The 19,656-nt window shown below is 40.6% G+C and overlaps 1 protein-coding gene across 1 annotated transcript; it reads right to left on the bottom strand.

The window, feature by feature from the left end:
- On the bottom strand, window positions 1-19,646 carry mospd2 (motile sperm domain containing 2). The gene is made up of 15 exons (XM_064310768.1): window positions 19,332-19,646; window positions 19,179-19,236; window positions 16,984-17,139; window positions 15,479-15,565; window positions 14,598-14,752; window positions 12,909-12,969; window positions 12,148-12,186; window positions 11,706-11,830; window positions 11,082-11,258; window positions 5,740-5,858; window positions 2,561-2,654; window positions 1,923-2,019; window positions 1,164-1,293; window positions 969-1,068; window positions 1-603 (listed from the first exon to the last, which is right to left on the bottom strand). The coding sequence occupies exons 1-15, from the start codon at window positions 19,362-19,364 to the stop codon at window positions 400-402; spliced, it is 1,635 nt and encodes a 544-aa protein (XP_064166838.1). The 5' UTR covers window positions 19,365-19,646; the 3' UTR covers window positions 1-399.
- Between the last annotated feature and the right edge of the window lie 10 nt (window positions 19,647-19,656).

The following is a 19,656-nucleotide window of genomic DNA, read 5'->3' as shown; positions in this document are numbered from 1 at the left end:
TTAAACCAAATGTGCATTTTTATTGTTTACACTTAAAAGAAATATGGTACATAATTACAATTCTCTAAATTACAATTAAGCACTAATTACCTTTACAATAAATAAGGGCATCATTAATTTCTTGATGACCACTATAAAATAAGATGTGTTATTGAGTTCTTGGAAAGTCCTGAGTGTCAGAAAACTCACGCTTGACCCTTCACATCAGGAAGGAGAGCCAATCTCGCTGTGGGACATCGGCCTCCTGCTGAATGATCATTGGCTACTCTCCAATGAGACGGTGTGCTTTGTCACAAGCTCTGCTCCAAGCAGAAACCAGAGGGGACCGGCTGCCCTCGTTTGGTCTCCGTGTCACGCACTGGGGTATCCTTGCTCGCTGGGGCTCCAACTGTTTAATGTTTAGGAAGCAGGTGGGGCTGGGCCAGGGGCGGAGTCAGGTGCGGGGCCCGGACCCGAAGGGCTGCCTCCAGTGTACACGAGGTAAAGGGTGCAGAAGCTGAACGCCATCAGGAAGGACACCAGGAGAGTCAGAACCTTCTGGATCCACAAGCACCGGTCCAGCCGCTGCTCCAGCCGGGAAGTGCTGGCCATCACCCGCAGGAGCTGAAGAGGAGAAAGACTCTGAGGCTGCCGCTCTTCCCAAGACCAGCGTCTCTAACGCAGCAACACTCACAGTGTTTACGTCACTGACTTTCAAAACAGTCTGGGTTTACTTTGTGAAGCACACGCATAGCTACAGAAAAAGGAGGGTTTCATAAAATGCATAATGCATAAGAAAACTGATGACCTTCAAGCACTCTGTAAAATCCAAGCACTTTCAAACATAAAGGAACCCGAGGGAAATGGAAAGGCAAATTATTTCCTCAAGTTGCAAAAACTTGTGGCATTGTGAACTCTCTAGGTCACTTTAAGCAAGCAGCTGAGGAACAGGAAACGTACCCCCTGTTGGGTGTGTGGGCAGTACTCACCATAGTCTGCAGGTCCTGGTGTTTGCTGGTCCCAGAAGCAAGGGGGCTGTCCGTCATAGGGCTAGGGATGGGACTGCTCTCCAGAACGTGACACCGTAGCCTAAGGGCAGAAGATACACACAGATGTCATCAAAGTGGGAGGAGCAAACAGAAGGAGGGGAAAACTGCTTTTTTCTGTAGGATGTTATATTTTACCTGTGCTCCATCACTTTTGATTTTGGGACATCCTTCCAGAACTGTGCAAGTTCTGGAGAACTCGTCCCAGCGTTGTTCTCCATCTCTGCAGCCATGACCAGGAACCGATCCTGAGGAGAGGACTGGAAACCTGAGGAATCCAGTGAAACAGGCCGGGTCAGAACCAACCAGAGCAGAAGCAGAGCAAGAGCTCTATTACTGGAGAACAAATCAAAATGCAGTCCTACAGAGACATGCCTAATAGATACCAAACAGTACCAGTACCAGAATAGTAGAATTATGATTACAATCCAGAATCAGTTTATGTGGTTATGTGAGCATGAGGTTTATATGATCAAAAGAATCTCTCAACAAAAAAAAAAATTCAGGTCCCAAGGCTTTAGTGAATTTAGAAAAAGGGAAGTAGAAAAAACTCTCAAACAAAGTCCTCCAAATCACATTTGGCATTTCTGAAGAAACAACTGACATTTCAGATTTCTTATCACCTTATCATATAAAGAGTCAGCAACATCCAAGGCACATTCTCAAATGATTAGAGCTAAGACTAGATAATGCTGAGTGTTTTGGAGATTGAGACGAATAGATGATGGGCTACTGAAATACCCGCAAGGGACTTGTCTACTCCTGTTCTATCAGCCCTGAATGGCCGGGATTTAAGTGATGGTGTGATTTAGGCACTGCAAGCACTTTCATAAGTTGACAGACTAGGCAGAATCGCAGTGCAAGTGGAGAAGAGTGCTGCTCGGCTGTTCAACATACCTCCGTGCAGGGATACTATGATGTCCACGAAGGCTCCTGGCTCACAGCTGGTGTTACTGGGCTTGACCCGGTACTTCTCTGGCGCTGTTGTACGGACCTGCCGAGACAAAGGCACTTTATATGCTGGACACCGTGTACAGTACCGCACTGACAGGAGGGAGAGCACCTAAGTGTGCACATCACAGCAGGCCAGCTGTAGCGTTTATAGAAGTGACCTGTGTTCATGTTACAGGGGTAGGTCTGCTCTGGGTTATAAATCACGGCCCATGCAGCCCGCTCTGCTCAACACAGGATAAGATCAGACGGTTCCTACACGTCCCAGAAAACCTGAAACTTTTTAATGCAGTTTTCCAGTCAAAGTAAAGTCATGGAAGATGAGAGAATTGCCTAAATGTCATGCAAAACAATTAACTGACCTGGAAAATATTTTTTGTGTAATGTTATAGGCCAAAACCAAAGGTGCCTTTTGCAATAGCAATCCCTCCCACCCATCCAACCCCCGTCTGTGATCACAATCAAAAGAGTGGGAACCCTGTTAGACCACCGAGCTGAAGTCCCAAACCTGTGTAAGTAAATCAGATTATTTACTGAAAACAATGTTTAAGTAATGGAATGTACTGCCACAGGCTCAAACGCACCTTGAAGGCCACTTGGTTTTTGGTCACGTTGTTGAGGATGATCAGACATTTCTTCTCAGTCTCTTTAGACCCAAAGCAAAGCTCCTCTGCTGGACTGTGGAGAGATCAATCAGATGTTGTTACCTTTCACTGCCGTATGACAGACGTGCATTCAACAACGTGGTGGTTAACTAATGTTAGCCCATGTTTTAGAACAACCTTTTTTCACTACATCACAAACATTGTTAAGCATTCACCAAGTCTGAAAAGCTAGCACGCACAAATGGCTGGTAGAATGAACAAGTAATTTGGTCTTTGGCCTTGAATGCTAAGATATATTTCAATAAATTTAACATTTGTTCTTCACTTTTAACAATCCACAGTGAAGATAGCAGTCCTACTCATAGTCACGTCCAGCCGAATTAAATCAACATCACCAGCGACCAAAACGGAACCTTATGTTCAACAGTAGCGGGATGGCCACACACAGAAGAAGCTCATTTTCTACGGGGCTCATAAATTGATGGATGATGGATCATCTGTAATTTTTCCACAGATTTGTACATAATATTAAACACACTTAATGTACGTATCAACGGATGAAAATCTGAAACATTGTTTATTATCACTGATCATGTATAACGTTCGTAGCATACTTAGCTAAATGGATTATTTTTCTGTAACATTACAGAACCAATGGGAAAGAATAAATCAAGGGATAAATCAGTTTATTTACCTAAATGTGTGTACGTCGCTGTCAAGATGCTAGCCTATAAACATCCTTAAGATAAATTATGAATATTCTTGACAGGGAACCAGTACTGCTATCCATCGCTGAACACAATGAGAACCGAGTCACGTTTCTGTAATCAGAATGGCTAAGTCGTAGGGCTGTCCATGAGGTTACTGGTGCCACAAAAATATTTAAATTCATTCGTTTCACATACAGAAAATATGACACATCCAGGGTTTTAGTGAAAGCTGCTACTGTTTTACATAAAATAAAATCTGTCAAAGCTGGAGACCCGGTCAAGCCTCTGAAGATTTGGTGGAGACTCTCAGACATCCCCCACCCCCCCACCCCCCAATTCCCTCCTGAAACAGTATGTACGACCCTGGTTTAGGGTATTACTTTAATGCGCTAATTTGGAATCAGTAAACGCTTCACATGATGTAACTTGTAGCTCTTTGAAATTCTCAGAACAGCCCTGGGATTAAGATTCTTCTCTGCTGGGTTTAATCCGTGAACCAGGCGCTCGAGCGCCCACTCATAAACCTTCCACAGATTAGGACTGTGAATTTACAGATTGATATAACAGTGCAGCTTTCAGAAATTAATCACTGTCTGGATAGCTGTTTCTTTCCACTGGAACATGTATTGGCTTATGTTTTAAGGTATTTATTCATAATGAGAAAACAAGGGACATGCATTGTACTGCACAGGACACCCATACCATGGTAATTCTGCTGGTATTCCCATCAGAAGGAAAGATTTGAATTACAGCTATTGACTCCATCCTGCTTTCTCGGGTGCACCCACACTCTTATGATTTTTATTGGACAAAGGGATTTAAGAAATGCCATAATCCACTCAAAATAAAATATTGTGAAATAACAGTGGCATATTTTCATAAGTACATTACAAGCAAAGTGACACGGCTGACACTGATTTGGCTGAATGCAGTATTTTCAGGTCATCTGCAGCAAAATCATCAGCTGACCTTAAAGTTTACAAAATAAGACGCAGAAAGAACTATGAACCCAACCACTAAGGCTCTGAGTAAGCAGATCGATTGGGTACACAATGCATAAAAACCTTCATCTACTCAGGAAATCAGCCGAGCTATGTGCCTCCAGCTTTTAAGTGTACGCCAGCAAACATAAGATAATGTAACAATGATTTATTTGGTAAAAACCGATCTGGTTGCTGAGGCAAACATGTTTGTTTATGCCTTCAGGAGATAACTCCACCCCCTGCATCTGCTCCATGTTCAATAAGAGCAATAAAAACCTTACAGGTACAGTCATAGCAGGTGAACTTTAGAGCTGGCCCCATCTCACCCCCAATTAGTGAAAACCATGCCAGCAGAAACTGATTGCCAAAGCTTGGGGTATTCAAAAAAGAGAGCAATAAATGCTACATCAATACATCAAGGAATCATACATCAATACTGAGCCCCAGGTAAAATTGTACCTTAATCCATATAGACTGGAATACTTTGAAATGAGCTGTTCAAATTCAAACTAAATCATAGTTATTTCAAGTCCCAAAATTAATCCATTGAACCGATGAAAACCACTCACTTGGTATTCAACTCAAGGGGTCTTAGGAATAACTCAGTGATTTAGTTACTCACATAAACAAGCTCAAACTAAAAGTCCTGGATAAAGCTGAATATTTATGCCTCTCTCTACCTTAGGTGACAACCACCTTTTGTTAATTCATGTGGGCTGAACCAAGAAACACCATGGGTACTGTTTCTTAACCCAATTACAAAAGCCCTCTTGAGAACACCTTCCTTATAATTGACTCTACCTGCAACATTTAGTCTGTAATTTTAAATAATATTCCACATGACTAGCACTGTTGCTTCTACAATGCATCAAATTATTTAAAGAAGGTGGGAGAGAGTGGTTTGAGTGTTTTTTCGTCTAATGGATTAGAATGAATAATTTTCTCATATTATTGATTTCTGAGGAGGAAAAATCATTAAACCATTAACCGAAAGAATAATGCATCAAAGTATACAGAGGATTCTCTTCAGAATCACTTTTCTAAGCCATCTGAACTTGCCATTGTGAAAATATAACTTTTTCTCAAAAGGTGTATATCTGCTACAAGATTCCCCTCTAAAAACTGTTCTGTACATTTTCTACTTGAGAAAAATAAATGAGAAGATTCTCACTTGCGCAAGTACTCAGCCCCTTAGCAATGGCAAGGTTACATGAAGTTCAAGTATTGTCTGGAAGATGACAAAATAAGTGTTCTGACCTCGCCTATGTGTCATAAACATGATTTATTGTAGATTCATTACTCGGTTTACTTAGTCATCTTGTGGCACTGTGCGACAATATTATTCAAATGATCAATTTTTTCCATGCCCTGCTCACTTTTGGACATTCCAGGAGAAAATTCCCCGATTATGGATTAAAGATTCACTCGTATTAATGTACGAGTTTCTGAGTATGTGTGCGAGTACCTGATGTTCAGTAAGGACCCCTTAAAGGTTGTCAGCGGTTTCCGGGCGGCCTTGGTCCTGCTGGCAGTGTCCATCCTGTCACCCTCCTCTGGCCTCAAACCGTCCTCTGTGAAGTTCACCTGCCAACACCAACACAGCGGTGAGGAGACCAGCACAGCATGCAACTCCCAACGAGGGAAAGCATAGATAACAACTATGGCACTAAGGGTTAAACCATGACTTAAGAGTTGGTTGGGTTAACCACCCCAAAGTATCACTAATACTGAAAAACACACTGAAGCTACCTCACTCCATACAGTAAAGAACACACACTGGAGCAAAGCACACTGGGATCAACACACACAAGTCTACCCCAAAACAGGGCCTTCATAGTCTGTACTGTGACAATGACTCAACACCAGAACATAAGAATACCATACAGTGCTCCAAAAGAAGCAAGTAGTAACCTCCCCCCCCCCTGGACGCACGCCACTTCCTCCGCCTTTCCCCTTTGCCCCTGGCGCTACGGTCACGTGACTCTGGGATTCCGGAAAAAAAGCACACCCTGATGCCAAAATCTGATTGGTTAATATCGCAGACCTGTACAGGCGGGGTAACCACGTGACTGGGGGGTTGGGGGTCGGGTTGACTCATCGGCCACCAAGTTCCACACTGGTGTTATTCTCATGTGGCTCATACAGAATTGTTGCAGCAAACAATGGAATTAAAAACAGGATGCAAGATGTGGGGGAAAGGGGACTGTAAGTTGCTTATGAACTTTGTAAGACTGAAACTGAGTCATGGTGGGAGGTGGTGTTCTGCTAAAATAAGCAGAATTGACCCAGCACTTCCCCCTTCAGGCTGATAGCCCAATAAAGGTCCAATACAAGCAATAAAGATAATCACAACCAGCTGCATTTCCAAGCATGCTTTTAATTCAGTGTTCAAATCAAGTAAATACAGTTTTTAAAAATATTGCATTGATTGTGCATTAGGAAGGCACATTAGTACACATCAGTAGCAAAGCTTTCAGCGAAATTTTTAATACAGTACATATGGCACTCATAACAATTACTTAATGATACCAACTTTTTCATATTAACTCTGATAAAAAATTAGTCATCAATCAGTCAAACTCCACTTCTGCCAATTATGATACAAGCTAGGGTTAACATAAATTTTTAAAAATTGCATTGAAGCCACTTGAGATGGCTGCATCCTTCTAACCTTAGAGCAACAGGTTCTCTACATCAGAACACTTACATTGGACCACAAGCTACAAAACTGGAAGTGCTTTGATCAGACAGGAAGTGTGAAATTGTCATATGAAATAAAGGACCACTAAGACTGGAAAATGTGTACCATTTTTTGTTTAAAATGGGCACTCTCCTAACTTAGATTTAGTTCACATATTTTAACCATAACATTCAAAACAAACTTCTTTAAAATGGAGGGGACCTCAAAAAGTACAAACACCACCATGCCAACATGCTATGCTCAGCGACCCATCTGCTTAAAGTGGTGTTTAGATGGTTTTAGCTGGTTTCTCAGATTGGCACATGTCAGAGCCACATTACTTGGCAGCCAGTAAATGAAAAGAAAAATACTATAAATTTAATATGACCTTGAAAGTAGGACCCATCTTAACCATGACAATGTCTTAAACTGACTAAAGCCCTGGTCAAATTGGGCTACATTCAGCATAGATTACTGAGCAGGCATGCTGGTTCAAGTTATCAAGAAATTACACAAGTTAAATGGAGCAGTCGAATGAAGGACAACTCTTTCTGAACGTCTTTTGTTCAAGAAAAGTGCTCCTTTCAATCACAACTATACACTTAGCCCTACCATCTCATCTTTGAAATTAGGAGACCCTCGCACTGATTGAATTATATCAATGTTGCGTAATTCTGGAATATGGCAAACAATAGAAGGCTAAAACTTAACTTTAGCTAAAAAAGTTCGGGAACCACTGGAATAATGTATGGTAGGCCTACATGATGCCAAGAAAGGAACCATTTTCTTTCTGTGATGCCAGCATGTTGAATTCCATGTTGAATTGTGTAAAAAAAAAAAAAAAAAGATATGGACATATTTCCATGGTAATGATGTACACAGGCTGACAGTGTTCAGTGCTTACAATAATATTTCTGTCACTACAACATAAATTATGCAATAGGGCTAAATGTTACTGTGCTTAAACAGCACCCCTATTCAATTCAAGGGTTCAGAGGTCATTCTAATGACACAATAGTAAGCTGTTAAACAGTACTACTATGTTAAGGTGAGGCATTTTATGGCGAGGGGGAGGATCTACTATCATAATCTGGCAACTCCCAACAACACCACAATAAATGTACGTCATTGTACTGCATGATTGTAAAAGTGAAATGAAATCACTTGACTAGCAGGATGAAATAAGCTACAAATAAGGTTTAGATTTTTTGAAAACGATTAGTGTTTTAACTTCAGCTACCAACAGCGGAGTAAATATTATGATCAATCAACACAAATGTCAGACACCGAAAGACATAAAAATAAAAACAGAAGTAATTACTTTGCTGTGGTTCAAGTCTGGGTCATCGCCCATTGAAATCTTTGGGAAAAAAAAAAGGATTTTTTTCTGTGTAAAAACACAGAATCTTGCATTAACATGACCACTGCTCACGCAAAAGTCAAATTGGGCAATTTGATCCCTGTCCTACTGCAAGGATTGCGGTATTGATCATGTGACCTGACCACCCACAGCCCCTCAGCTCAGTCCTAATCACAGGTATATTTTACAGGCTCCAAGTAGCATGTTTTCTCACAGAGGCTAGCAGCACATCCTGCTGTTATTACAGTCAGAGAAAACACCAGCTGCTACTGGAAGATGATGATACATCACGCGTGTAATTGAGGAGTGGAACATGAAAGCTTTTTAAATGTTTCTGTGAGACGCAATAAATCTGATGGGATTAGGAACAGGCTGTTATTGCATCATGAAAACTTAGATTCACTGTTCATATATGTTGCCCAGATTAGCACCTGGTACAAATCTGAATGGCAAACTGGGACTATGGAGTGTTGCATTTATTGGACAATTATAACTGTGTTGTGATTTCCGAATGGTTCATTTATGGTGATTTCAGACAAGGAGTGTAAAAAAGGAGGGGGAGAGGCTTCAGGACCTGTGGTGCCTTACTAGTCTTTGTTTCAAACAGAGAGGCACAATTAGTATGGCTGCACAAGCACAGAAACATTCAAAGTCTTGCTCAGCTCAACCACACTGCAAACCTCCTCTGCAGAATAAAGGGGGGAAAAAAAATTACCAGGGATATTGCGATTGTAGCTGCCTTTTTAAACTGACCAGGAGCACAGAAGTGGACCTTAATCCTCCTCCTTCTACCTTAATCCTCCTCTTTCCACAACCGCACCAACAAGCCCTTCTATAACGACGGATAACTGAAAGTAGGCGTAAACGAAGCAGGCACTTGTCTCATTCTGGGTGGTTCCACCCGACTGCCCATGCAAGTACATCACAGACAGCCTGCTACCTGTGGCTTCACTGTGACCCCACCCACCCCTTCCATCCACTCCACTGTAATGTTCAGTTCAATTTACCCTGTAAACCTACCGCATGCTTTCTGTTCTATTTTATTCCCACTTTTAGCAGGGCCGTCCAAACACTGTACATACTGACAACACTGCCTTTTGCGGCACAATCATAATGTATTTAAAGGCTCCAGATAGTTTATGAAAGGCTGTGAGTGAGTTCTGACCTGTGGGGGTCAGGCAGCCTCAGTCACTGTGTGCTGGGAAGAGATGACGCAGCTGCACCACAATGGCCCCGCGAGCGGCTTTGTGACGTGCGTGTGGCTGAGCCACTGGGTCGTCGAGGGCCTGTGTGTATGTGTGTGTCCGTGCTTGAAGTGCCGGGAGAGGTCTCCACTGACAGAGATCAGATGCAGCGGAACAGCTTAAAGGCTCAGCACGGCTCGCCCACACCAGTGCAACTGTGACTTCCAGTATGTGATGCGTGTATGTGTGAGGGTGCGTGTGTTCTCATGTGTGGATGTGCCAGCGCATATATGTAAGAATGTGTGTATGCGTGGGTCTGTGCACTTGGCAGGAAGCAATCTTGTAAAAATCTGTTCAACGGTATAAAACACAGAATTTTCCTCCATTTTACATTCTCAGAGTGTGGGACAGGCAAATGCAGCCATTTTCCACACACAAAACGTCACATCTGCCCGAGTGGAATAACGGTGCAGGCTTCAGTAACGATTCAAGAGCTTAGTGGTACTCATATGCACATCTTACTTCAGCTGCAGTGGGATTCAACTGCCGGGCAAGTGCTATGACTATAAAGGAAGAGCTTACGGAATTCAGTGACATCTGCAAGAAATGCAAGTCAGTGCTTTGAGTGCATGTGAAGTATGAAATTCACATCATAAATAAGAATGATGACATTATGACACTCATGATGATTATTATAATTTTCACTACCATAATCATCATCATTAAAAAAAAATTTGAGGCTTTGGACAGAAAAAGCCCTTCACCCTCTGAAGTGCTTAGATCATTTTGGGCTCATGTGATGCTTGTGCAGGGACCTTGTGATAGCTGCTGTGAAAGGCAGTTTGGCCGGACAATGCAGAAGTGAAAGATTTTAGACACATTTAAATAAAAAGTTAAAAATAAAACAGTGGCCAAATGATAGCATTACCGACTTCTAAATCTCTTTGAAGGGCCTGATTACAAAGGTGCACTCTTTCATAGTGTTCAAAGAAAGGGCCACACTCAAAAACTAAAGCAAAATATGCCACACTAGATTCAAGGGTTCAAGTACAATAAGGTGTCTGAGGTTGTACAAGGACAAGTTTCTGACGATGTCCAAGGTAAGTCATGCAAGAAGGTGTCAGGTGCTGTACAAGTACAGGGATGTGATGTACCAGTAAAAGGCATCATACAAAAAACAAGCCATACAGCCATACATTGCAGCCATACAAAGGCACTTGGTGTTGCACAGGTGCAGGAAGTTGGGTTTTAAGTCAACCCCAGATATCACAAAAATCTAAAGTGGTGTAGGTGCTGTGAAATGTGCATTAATCTTTAAAACATTACATTGAAGTGAATTTTAATACTATCATTAGGCTGCAGTCAGATTCCCCGTTAAAAACAAGCAGAATAGGAAAGACTGTAGATAAAAACAAAATCTTAATTTGTTACACATACTGTATGCCTTTACTTTGCGGAAAACTAAGCCTGTTAAAACGGATTATAAAGGAATAAAAGGTTATTTGTTTAAAACATTAAAACATGGGCTACTGCATGTTTTTCCACCACCTTCATGTGACTAGGCATGCCTGGGCTCCTCATACCTTTCTGGGACGGAGGGCCTGAGGCTCTGAGCTGAAGCTGGAGTCCAGGATTTCTTTGGATTCCATTTCACCATCCTTGCTCTCAGTCTCATCTTCACTGGCAATAGGTCCATTTTCAGACATGGGGGTTTGGAAGTCATCATCGGTAAGTGGAGGGTAACTGTATTTAAAGGCATCCTAAAAACATACATATACATATGCACGCGCACGCGCACACACACACACACACACACACACAATCCCAGTTTAAGACAGGTCTCTGGAACATGAACAGAACAAGTAAAAACAAGCCAGTCCTATACTCCATTAACAATACCTCAAGAACAGGCACATTTTTGTAACAGCTATATCAGTTTATAACCACATACAAATAAAACATGATCTTGCTAGGTTTATCAATAAAAAATTATTTTTAATAAATGATAATAAATGCACAAAACCCATCAAATAAACAGCAAGTAAAGTCTGAATCTCAAATGGCGCATTACGTAACCCCATAAAGTAATTCAGTGCTCTTCCTTTCACATCGTCCTATGCCGAATATTGTATTAAGCCCCAGGGCAGCGAAACATTTCCACATAACCTGTTGAACGGCACTTAAACTGTAAATGCAGGGGTACGTACGGTTCCTCCCATGTGGGGTGGAAGACACTCAGGCCCAATGAAGGTCTGGACATCACTCTTGGTCACAAACTTCAGCTTACTGATGGCTTCCGGACCAAGCCATGTCTTTACAATCTTCCAAGCCGCTGAGACGAGAGGGGAAAGGCATCGTTTATTGGGCCTGCGGCACAGGCCTAAATTGTAGGGCTACTTGACATGTTATCTGGAAACACCACCAGTTCTCTTAATCTCTTATGTCAATGGAAAACTAGAATATTAAGTTTTGTCAGCAAATTCTGTTCCGCCTGTGACGTTGAACCCTAAGTGTCTATGTCTTGGTTAGTTTTAAATAACAACGTCCCCACAGCTTAAAAATCCCACATCTGTGCACTATAAAGGCTTACTAAAGGAGATAGATTATTACTATACTATTAATGTAGCTTACTATGACAGGACAACTCACCGTTCATGATCCATGGCATCTCGTACATGATCATCTTGGCTGATAAAAGAAGAGAAGACAGTCAAATTCTGATTCTCAGGATCAGCTCTTTCAGACAGAACTCAAATCAAGATTCTAATCCAGGACCGACTTGGAATAGTAGAAAATACACTTTCAATAAAGCATATACCTTTTCAAACAGATCTTTGGTTTTAAAGACTTGCAAAAAGCATGGGAAGCTGGGTATAGAAAATAAATATTTGATTTGAAATTCTGCATGTAACCAGGTTTCCCCTGGAAAAGGGATTCTTAATGTCACTGAAATTACAAGGTAAAATGAAACCAATTTTATTTCAAGTGCAGTACCTCATACATTCTATATTTCACCGGTTAAATGGTGCATTATGTAGGGCATAGAAGGCTGCACTCTACTGATTCGAAGGACGACGTTTCAGCCTACAATTGAAGTTGGGCACTTTAAAGAAAAATGTTTTTAGATTGTCATGGGCATGAGCAAAAGAGATTGCACCTGAATACGTTCTGATTGCAATTTAAATCTATGGGTGTTCACTTATATAACCTGCTAACATGCACTCCATGTAACATACTGATGAAGAAAAACAGGTGAAATGCAGAAAAATAGTCCACTGTAGGATTAAGCAGTGTAGTTTTCCACCTGTGAGACCTATTTTGTTCAAAATTGCTGTTTGCTTCTCACTCAGTTTTGAAAAAAAGAAAATATGAACACCAGTAAGGAATGAGGGGAAAAAAGCAACACTTACACAGGAACTTTGGATAATATACTTTGAAGCAGTTAATGATGTACTTCACGAAGTCCATGTCCTGAATACGGAAAAATTAAAAGAGAATTAGACTTGATGTATCAGATACAAATCCCCACAGCAAGGTCTACAAGTAACAGAGAACTTCAAACCCTTGCATTTCAACACTTGTCTGCAGACTATGCATAGCCACCCTGCAGGTATGAAGTGGCCTAATTATGAGAATCTGAAACAGTCACATGCTTCTTTCAAACAAACAGCGCTTTAGTCGATGCAGACACTTATTATCTTAATATTATCTTATAGCTTCTTATCACATTACCACACAACACCAGAACATTTAATTCAAACACAATCAACATCAAGCAATATGATATTGTATAGGCACACCATGCAAAGTCAGAACCGCCACGTCTTATCGTTGAATTGGTAAATGATCTTGAGATCTCAGAACTGAAAGAAAGAGCTCAGAACTGAAAGCAAAACTCATGCCATCAACCTCTGATGGTTCCCGTGACTGTTTATCTTTCCATAGGACTATATTCAGCAACATTTGCCAAAAAAAGCACTGACTGTTTAATGTTGTGACAGGTCAGTGTATTGTGACAGGTGATATTCACACAAAAGAAACTGTCACCCAGCCCTTTTCATTTGTTCAGACTAGATCAAAGGTGCAATACACACACACACACACACACACACACAGGAAACCACTGTAATCAGCAGCAAAGTCACAAAGTACAAACAAAGTAATCAGCACACAGAGAGAACAGAGAACTGTCTGGCAGAATTACCTGCACATGCATCCTTCAAATGAATTAAACAGTAAAAAAAAAACACTGTCAGTCTATTACAGGGCTATATAAATGCAGTGAGAGGAAGCAAACATAGACATTAATAGAGACAACTTAAGCACTAAGCAACAAGATCTACTCTTGTTCCATATACCTCAAACTTCCCTCACCTGCAATTAGCAGACCATTGAACTATAAGGATGAGTAATTAGCTGAAGTTATTGATTGACATCCATAAATAAACCAAATTCCACTATGGCCAGGGAAACAATGCAATTATTCTTTTTTTTCAGACATTAGAGAAAAAAGAAGAACAAGAGAATAAAGTACATTCTACTCAACCTACATTTAAAAAAACTGAAGGCAGATCTGAATACATTTGCCAGATTTATCATTGGAATTTAGTTTTATTTTTTTGGTATTTCATCAGCCTGCTTTGTGAACCAAAGGGAAAACTGGGGTGTTTCTAATGGAAGAGCAGGGGCTTTGGTGTAAGAAACTGGCAAGCAGGCTGACAGGGGATTGCTGCTGGGAGGCAGCGACTGAGACAAAGTCAGCCTCAGGATTAAGCAGTTTGGGGGATTGACCCAGAAGATTTAAAGGTCTCTGATCAGTAAAACCAAGGTGCATACAACAACCCTGCCACAGCCTTCATGGTAAGAGTAGTACACTATGTTAGGGTGTATACTAAGGCTTTAGTTAACATGCTTTGTTTTTTTCAAAGCAGCCACATACCTACACTAACCAATGACCCAAATACACTGAGTTTTAAGATGGAGCTGCTTAGTAAAACACAGGATAATAGCATCACCTTATTATTATTATTATTATTATTATTACACAAATTTGTAGGAGAAATGATTGTAATTGTAATGAAATAAGATTGCAGCCTTACGATGTTGCTGAGGCCAGACTCAGTCATGTCGAAAACCACCGTGAGGGGCATGCCTGGCTCCCGTTTGGCGTAGCGCTCCAGCCAGAAAGCAACATACTTCTTCTTCTCCTGGATGGTCTTTGCATCCTTGATGTGCAGCTTCACCTTGAACCAGACTGAGAGCAGCAGCAGCAGCACAGGGTCAGGAAGGCACCCACTTGCAGTGAATGCGCTCGGGCTGATACTTTAGTACTAAATACAAGGAAACTAAAGCACATGAACATCTACATTATACCTGACTCTTTTAGTCTCATTGCTCAAACCTGCAATTTACAGTACTATTGATTTATTTAATTTCATCACACAAGTATTCAAAATGCTGTGAGTTAAATGACTTTGCACCAATCTGAGTAAATAAAACTGAGCTTAAACAGATAATTTGAACAAATGCAGCACTAAATGGATCGCCCTTAGAGTGAAAGTGATAAGAAAGTGATGAGTGTGGTGGATCCCTTGGTTGCCAGGCACGACGATAAAGCTGCTAGTTATAGAACTACCACACGCTACTTTTCTTTCACATGAATTACTACGTTGTATCCTTCAATTGATAGGAACAAGAAAAAATGGTTTGCTCCAAATACATGTGTATCAATGAGAGTTAATGATACCAATTACAAAAGTACTGAAAATTTGTACTTTCAGAACAGCCACACAAGCTGGAAATGACAATATGCTTACCAGTTAGTGCTAGTGGTTAAACCTGGCAAACCTGGTATTCATATCCAATCAGCAAGGGGTTTTATTAGGGGAATTAATTGCCCTATTACTGTTAACAGGGAAATTAGGGAAAGCTAAAAGGAAAACCCTGCCCAAATAGAAAAATAAAGCGGTGAGTAACCTACATAATTTGTTGCCCTCTTTATCGTAGCCATGGAGATAAACCGCTCCGGTCTCAAACATCCACTTGGGAACGGAGCTTTCTGTGAGGTCTGGAAAAACAACACAGCCATTTCTACAGGCGATGTCTAACAGCATATGACAACATCCAGTACAAACTACAACACACATGCACACGCATATAGATATATGCAAACACATACATTACCCTTAGAGGGGTTTCTACAAACAACTCCACACAGATAAGTAGAGGCCTTTGTGTGCTGTGAAGCACATGCTCTTATTGTGAGCAAAGAACATAGCAATAATGTTCAGCAATGAGCCATCATGCGCCTAGACTGGAAAAGCCCTGTATTAAACTAAATTTGAAGACCAACAAAATCATTTGAAGATAATGTGCAGTGTGTTTTTCCAAACAGGAAAGCTGCAGAAATAAATGTACAACCCCCACTGAATGGAATAGGAAGGGACATTGCACCAGCTGGCACAGGAAAATTGGGCTTATGATTAATGAAGCCCATTGGCTTACGTGGAAATGTACTTTGTGTGTGAATTCAATTTCTTCATGCTGATGACACAGTGTGCAACTCATAGTCTTGTCAATTTAAATGTCAAAATCACTGTAATCAAGCAGCACTGTATTCGGAAGACACTTAGCAAAAAGGGACACAAAAGACCGCAGTACCCAGGGCAGGATGAATGCTGGCTTTCATCATCTCAGCACAATGAGCCTTTATCTGTACGTATTTGCACATATACACAAGACCACGCCCTCAATCCAGCCACAAAGCAGCAGTAATGGCCAGAGTTGTAGATTTGTCACTCAACTGATTAAAAGAATTACATTATTTGCCGCTTTCAAGATGTCTGCCTGCATCACGTCCACAATGGCAAACAACTTCTGACAACAAATCATTTTGCTTGATCCATTACATTGATCAAGCAAAACTCCTGGAAAAGGAATGTCCTTTAACTGCTCTGGAATAAATACTCAACATGAAGCAGTTCTGTGCCCTTTCAGAAGCCTTTTATTAACATTACGTGCATATACCCTGACCGTGAGCATTACCTCTATGAGAAAATAGCTCCACATTTAACATGACTGCACATATAAAACATGCAACGATAAAGACCTATGGCCAATGTGATGTAAATTCTACACCTCAAAAGAGCCATTACCAATTTGCTTAGATTTGAACAGATTTGGGTTAATTTATGTGTTCAACTGAATACCTTGGTTTCAAGTCAAATCAAAACTGTTAAAGCCATCCCTGGAAACCAAGAATAGTCAATGATGTCCCATAGTACATTGCTGCATTGTGGTTATAAACAAAGGCCTCAAAAAGCAAATAACAAAAAAGCAAGTAATTTTTAAACATGGACCAAAGAAGAGATTTTTATTTAGCTAATTAATGCATTTTCAGCGTATGTTTTTTTTTCTTTTCTTGTGGCAGTTTCCTCTGTCCACTCCCCAGTGTGGAACCCTTGGGTATCATGGTAGTCGACCTACCGTTCAGCCCAAACTCTCTTCTCCATTGGAAACTCTCGTCAATCATCTTCAAGGCGTCCTCCACCACAAAAAGCCGCCATGCCAGGTAGCCTTCCACCAGCGCAACATCCTTCTGAAGCTTCTCCACGTCTCTGGAGTCATACTTGTCTGATGAATCTGTATGGAGAGTAAAACCAAATCAACCCAGGTGCAACTTCCTCCCCTGGTTTAAGGTCAAGTTGCTTTCGGTCATCAGTAACTCTTGTGGCTTTGAGGTTTGACCTTACTTTGACCAAGCAATTCAAACAGTTCTTCCCTTATCATGCAGACAGCAATATGGCACACTCTCCAGCTGACAGGGTTTTTCAGCATGCATGCTGAAAATGTTACAGATCAGCAAGAAAAATTATTCGGGCATTATGCCTAAAAAGGTTGTTGTTTAACAACAAAAAATAATTTTGTCTAAGTCTAAACAGAAGGCTCAAAATTTGGAGGCCGTGGAAGAAATCACTCATCTGAGTGAATATTTCTGAGGACAGTGAAAACAGCTTTGACTCCACCGCAGAGGGCATGTTCAATGAAGGACTTCATGTCTTGACCCCGTTTTATATTGGTGAGAACCTAAATATATTCTCTAAATACATTTACTATTATTATTCAGTACTCTAATAAATAAGGAGTATGCCTAATTTTGAATAATAAATGTGACATGTGAAAGACGGTTATTTTCTGCAAACGTCTTCAACTAGCATGTAGAATACAATTAAAAATATTTTACACCTCTAAACACCCATAACATCATGTGGTTACCAAGTGTCATTTTGGGGTCCCCAAGTTGCCTTTCTGGAAACCCACCTAGACATAGCTTACAAAAAACAAAGCAGAATGCTCATGTTAAGTGGCACTCTCATCAAATTACTGTCATCAAACCAGGATCTGTCCAGTGTTGTGGCCATGGTTCCATTATGTTTCTAAACCTACAAGGAAAAGCATCTGTATCCATTCAAAAAATAATTTCTACACACACTGATTAGAATAATTTCTAATCAGGTTCTACACACTCAATACAGGCCATCGAATCCCGAATTTGCAAAAGAATTTGGTAACATAAGAGTATGAACTAAGTAAAAGTAATTTGTAGTTGTTGCTAAAGTACCAACTGTGTGCTTAATGAAGACTCAAGACTGAAATATCACATCTACCCCTGTGAAGAACGCCAAAATGCAGTGCTTATAAATTCAGTGCATCAAGATATCCCACAGAGGGATATCTATAGGCGTTCAAACGTGTAGAGGGACTTACATCAGTGTAAAACAAAGATCTTTTCTCGAGGGAATTGTGTTTATGTATGCCAACGATTTAAATCAAAGCCAAGTGCTAAATTCCTTGGGGCAGAAAGGGCGTGTTTGTCAAACCTGTAATACCGAAACGTTATCTTAAATCTTGCAAAAAGCAAAAATCACTCGTTGCTTTCTCCAAACACACAGATAACATCAGCCACCTTCTTTTTACTACTAATAAGAGTGCAACTTAACTAATGCAGTGTTAATAAAATATTATACAACTTGTGGTAACTTACAATGTTACAATGGCAACAAAGCAAAATATATAGATAGATGGCTACATACACCGCTAGTAGTTAATACTGTCAACAAAATGAGGGCCACGGCATATTATTATAGCGAGCCCGCTATGCAGTGCATTAAATTTAACGACGTGTACCACTCTAAAAAGTTCAGCTACAGACAGTACGTTAACTGATAAAGCCAGCAAACCAGCGATGACATTGTGATTATCAAACTACATCGTCATTGCTACAGTGCAACAGGCATAAATAAAGTTACAGTTACAGTGTGATATTTTAAAGACATGGCTTCATTGCTAACAAAATATAGGCAACATTTTCTTTTTGTTCAAATAAATCAAGACTGCATTTTAGTGAGCAAGACCGTTTAAATGTGAACGTTGCATGAACATAATAAAGAAAAAGTATAGACAAGTTTAAGATATCTGATAGCAAGATTATGCGTTAAATTACACAGCTAGCTAGCGAAGTTAATCCAAAGACGAGTCACAATCTTAAATTCATAAGCAAGACCATAACAATTTATTTAAGTGTATGATAGTTGACTGACAATGAGCAAGCAGTTTTTCCAATAACGATACTAAAATCATAACGCATAACGTTGGCCAGCTAGCCTGCTAACTTAGTTTACCTTGTACGTACTCCTCCTTGAACCGTTGTCTAACTTCTTGTATTTTCCTTTCGATGTCCTGTTGAAACGGTGAAGTGAATTAATAATGATTCTGCAATTGAAAAAAAGTTTATATATTCGTCTTATATTCGCTTGCGACCGGTAGCTAGTTACCTGCTCCGATTCTGCCTGCCCACCATCCGCCATGGTCACACTGTCAAGTGGATTGAGCCATATGAGGAAGGACAAGTCATAAAACTACCGCCTCCATCGCCATTTTGGCTCCTAGATATGAATTATACCGAGCTGCTTTTCCACCATAGGAGAAACCACAGGAGTCAGTTTCTTAACTTCCTCAATTTTCCAACCTTGACTGAGCGACCTGTAGCTTAAAATCATTCAGTTGAACTGTCACTGAAAGCCATCGACAAAACATAAAATGACACCATGTAGCTATTCAGTTTGCTTGCTTGATATTTTCTTAATGAATCACTGCAGA

This window comes from Anguilla rostrata, chromosome 15 (genome assembly GCF_018555375.3).
Source record: "Anguilla rostrata isolate EN2019 chromosome 15, ASM1855537v3, whole genome shotgun sequence".
NCBI lineage: Eukaryota > Metazoa > Chordata > Actinopteri > Anguilliformes > Anguillidae > Anguilla > Anguilla rostrata.
This window is presented reverse-complemented; position numbering and strand designations above follow the sequence as displayed.